The sequence below is a fragment of the Leptinotarsa decemlineata genome, unplaced genomic scaffold (assembly GCF_025532065.1).
Source record: "Leptinotarsa decemlineata unplaced genomic scaffold, Ldec_3_MD MMD2_P_RNA_scaffold_7, whole genome shotgun sequence".
NCBI lineage: Eukaryota > Metazoa > Arthropoda > Insecta > Coleoptera > Chrysomelidae > Leptinotarsa > Leptinotarsa decemlineata.
The window spans coordinates 3,006,886-3,009,146 of record NW_027412534.1 but is presented as its reverse complement, the minus strand read 5'-3'; the positions used below and the strand labels follow the sequence as shown (position 1 = coordinate 3,009,146).

General features: G+C 32.7%; 1 protein-coding gene across 1 annotated transcript; it reads right to left on the bottom strand.

Moving 5' to 3' along the window:
• Nucleotides 1-312: 312 nt before the first annotated feature.
• LOC141480285 (tudor domain-containing protein 7B-like) lies at nt 313-1,819 on the bottom strand. Its single transcript, XM_074170207.1, has 2 exons — nt 832-1,819; nt 313-441 (listed from the first exon to the last, which is right to left on the bottom strand). The coding sequence occupies exons 1-2, from the start codon at nt 1,003-1,005 to the stop codon at nt 325-327; spliced, it is 291 nt and encodes a 96-aa protein (XP_074026308.1). The 5' UTR covers nt 1,006-1,819; the 3' UTR covers nt 313-324.
• Between the last annotated feature and the right edge of the window lie 442 nt (nt 1,820-2,261).

The window sequence follows — 2,261 nt, the reverse complement described above, 5'->3', positions numbered from 1 at the left end:
GAATCTTTTCTTTCATTCGGTTGAGAGAATTGAAAAGAGCCGAAGTATAATTGCTCCAAAATAGATGTAGCCGTTACTACGTGGTACCAGATCATAATGAAAAATGAGGAATAAAACTTACTATGATTTTTCAAATGTAAAAAGTTTTATTTCTCAATATTCATGCTTCAAAATCAGTTTCAATGAACAAGAGTGTGGAAGAAAGACACTTCAAATTGAAATATTTCGATGAACTTTCTCTGAAAACCTTAATCTGTAGTTCGACTGGAATAATACACGATATAGTTAGACTAAGAAATCTAGCCAGTAAAATATATGAAACACTTACCTCTCACCCTTACGAGGAGCATTCTTTCTTTGTTTGGCAACCAAATCATAGACATGTGAAGATTTCTGCGATTTGGTAACATGGACAATTGCGTATGGTCCGGATCCCTCCACCTACAAATGAAAGATTGGATGAGAAAGTTGCTAAACAACAATATACTTATATAATCTATGAATGATAACTTTCAGTTGCTTTCATATTGGTTGATAATTTACTCGATATTAGTTCGGGTGACAAAAAAAGGGATCTCTGAAATTTCAGTGATATAGTCTCACTACATTCAAATGTCTGAAGGCGGTAATTTTAATTTTGAAATTAATTTTTTTGATTTTGAAAGACGGCAGAAGCTATGCGGTTTTCCAGAAATGATTGAATGTGAATTGAAATTGTAATAGTTGCTGTAGCAGGAGTGACTACTAAAGACAATATCACCGAATATTCTAGACTTAATTATTCAAAGTACAATAACAATCGTAAAATCACTTTGTGTAAAATTCACTCACCTCTACCGTGTCTGGCATTGAACGTAAAAACTGTTCAAGATGACTGAACCCATGATTTCGATATGGAATAGGTTCATTGATGAATTCGATGTAATCCTTTTCAAGTTCTCTCATCGTCATCGATAATCCGGCAGAAATCAAAATGCTTCGTATATTCTTCTTAACTGAATCCATAATTCACTTTTGTTTTTCGAAAAAATAATATACGATATAATTCAATTGAATATTCAAATATCACTTTCACCGGAAAATTCAATATTTTCAAATTGTATACGGTTCCAGAAGTAAACCAAGAATGACTTCATTGAAACGAATAGCAGCTTTTCAAACCATTCAGGTAGTAGGTAATTTACGATAAATCAGTGTTACCACATCAAATTTCACATTTCAGTACTCGAGAGGCAGTGTTGATGCGATGAGATTTCAAATAGATTCAAAAATGTTTCTCAACATCAGAATTACGTACTGATGGTGTTACACACAAAACTACTGACATATTTTCATGCTTCCTCTCGTTAGTAACTTCTTGGTCGTCAAATCGATTATTTCTACATCTTCATTCCATCTCATTATCAATAAGAGTTGCATGAAATGTGCATTTTTCGAAAGTAGAAAATGCTTCAACTCAAAGCGAACGTGTGGATGAGTAGATGACGCACAAAAGAATCACAGCTGTACTGATCTTGTTCATACTACAATCTTCAGTGGCCTTGAAATCATGAATTTATCGATGAATTGATGTAGGAATCAGAATATAAGCATTTAAGGGTGATTTCCAAAAGAGTTGCAATATGTAGTACAAGACATAAAATATTGTGATTGTTCAACATGGAGCAACACATTCGAGAGGCATAAATTAGGTCTATGTATTCAATTAGAAATTTGAATTTATCATTAGATTCCAGATAACAATGCTCATTCTGAAAAAAAAGTTATTTGGTATTGTAACTTTCGAAAATATATCACATGAACAGTTTTTCACTTATAGAAATGATTTATATAGATATTCATTTTTCACATTCATGGTTTTGTGTTTGAAAACAACATAAAACTAAGTTCAATCATGCATATAAGTAAAATTAGTTTTTTTTTCCACATTCTCATACTAAATACATACTCAACCAGCACATTTCCTTAAGCTTATGTGAAATCCTATCCCTTCTTTTGAGACTGAGATTTAGACGTACACAAGTATTATGTACTTTTTGGATACGAAAAGCATCAGATTTCCGAAGAAAAGGACCATAAAATATGTCACAATGTTTGAAATGTGATAAAACCATCGATTCGGATAACATGAGGATATAACAATTCCAGAGCTACGTATGCCGTTTTCAGTTCAGAAGTGACATGTTTGTAGAATCGCACTTTTGAGTCCAGATGAAAACCAGGATTTTTACATGATCGCTGAAAGCCATACCAAGGAAGAG

Coding starts and splice junctions, on each gene's coding strand:
- LOC141480285 (XM_074170207.1), bottom strand. CDS start 1,005: ATGGATTCAGTTAAGAAGAATATACGAAGCATTTTGATTTCTGCCGGA. Junction 442..831: donor CAATGCCAGACACGGTAGAG/GTGAGTGAATTT, acceptor TTTCATTTGTAG/GTGGAGGGATCCGGACCATA.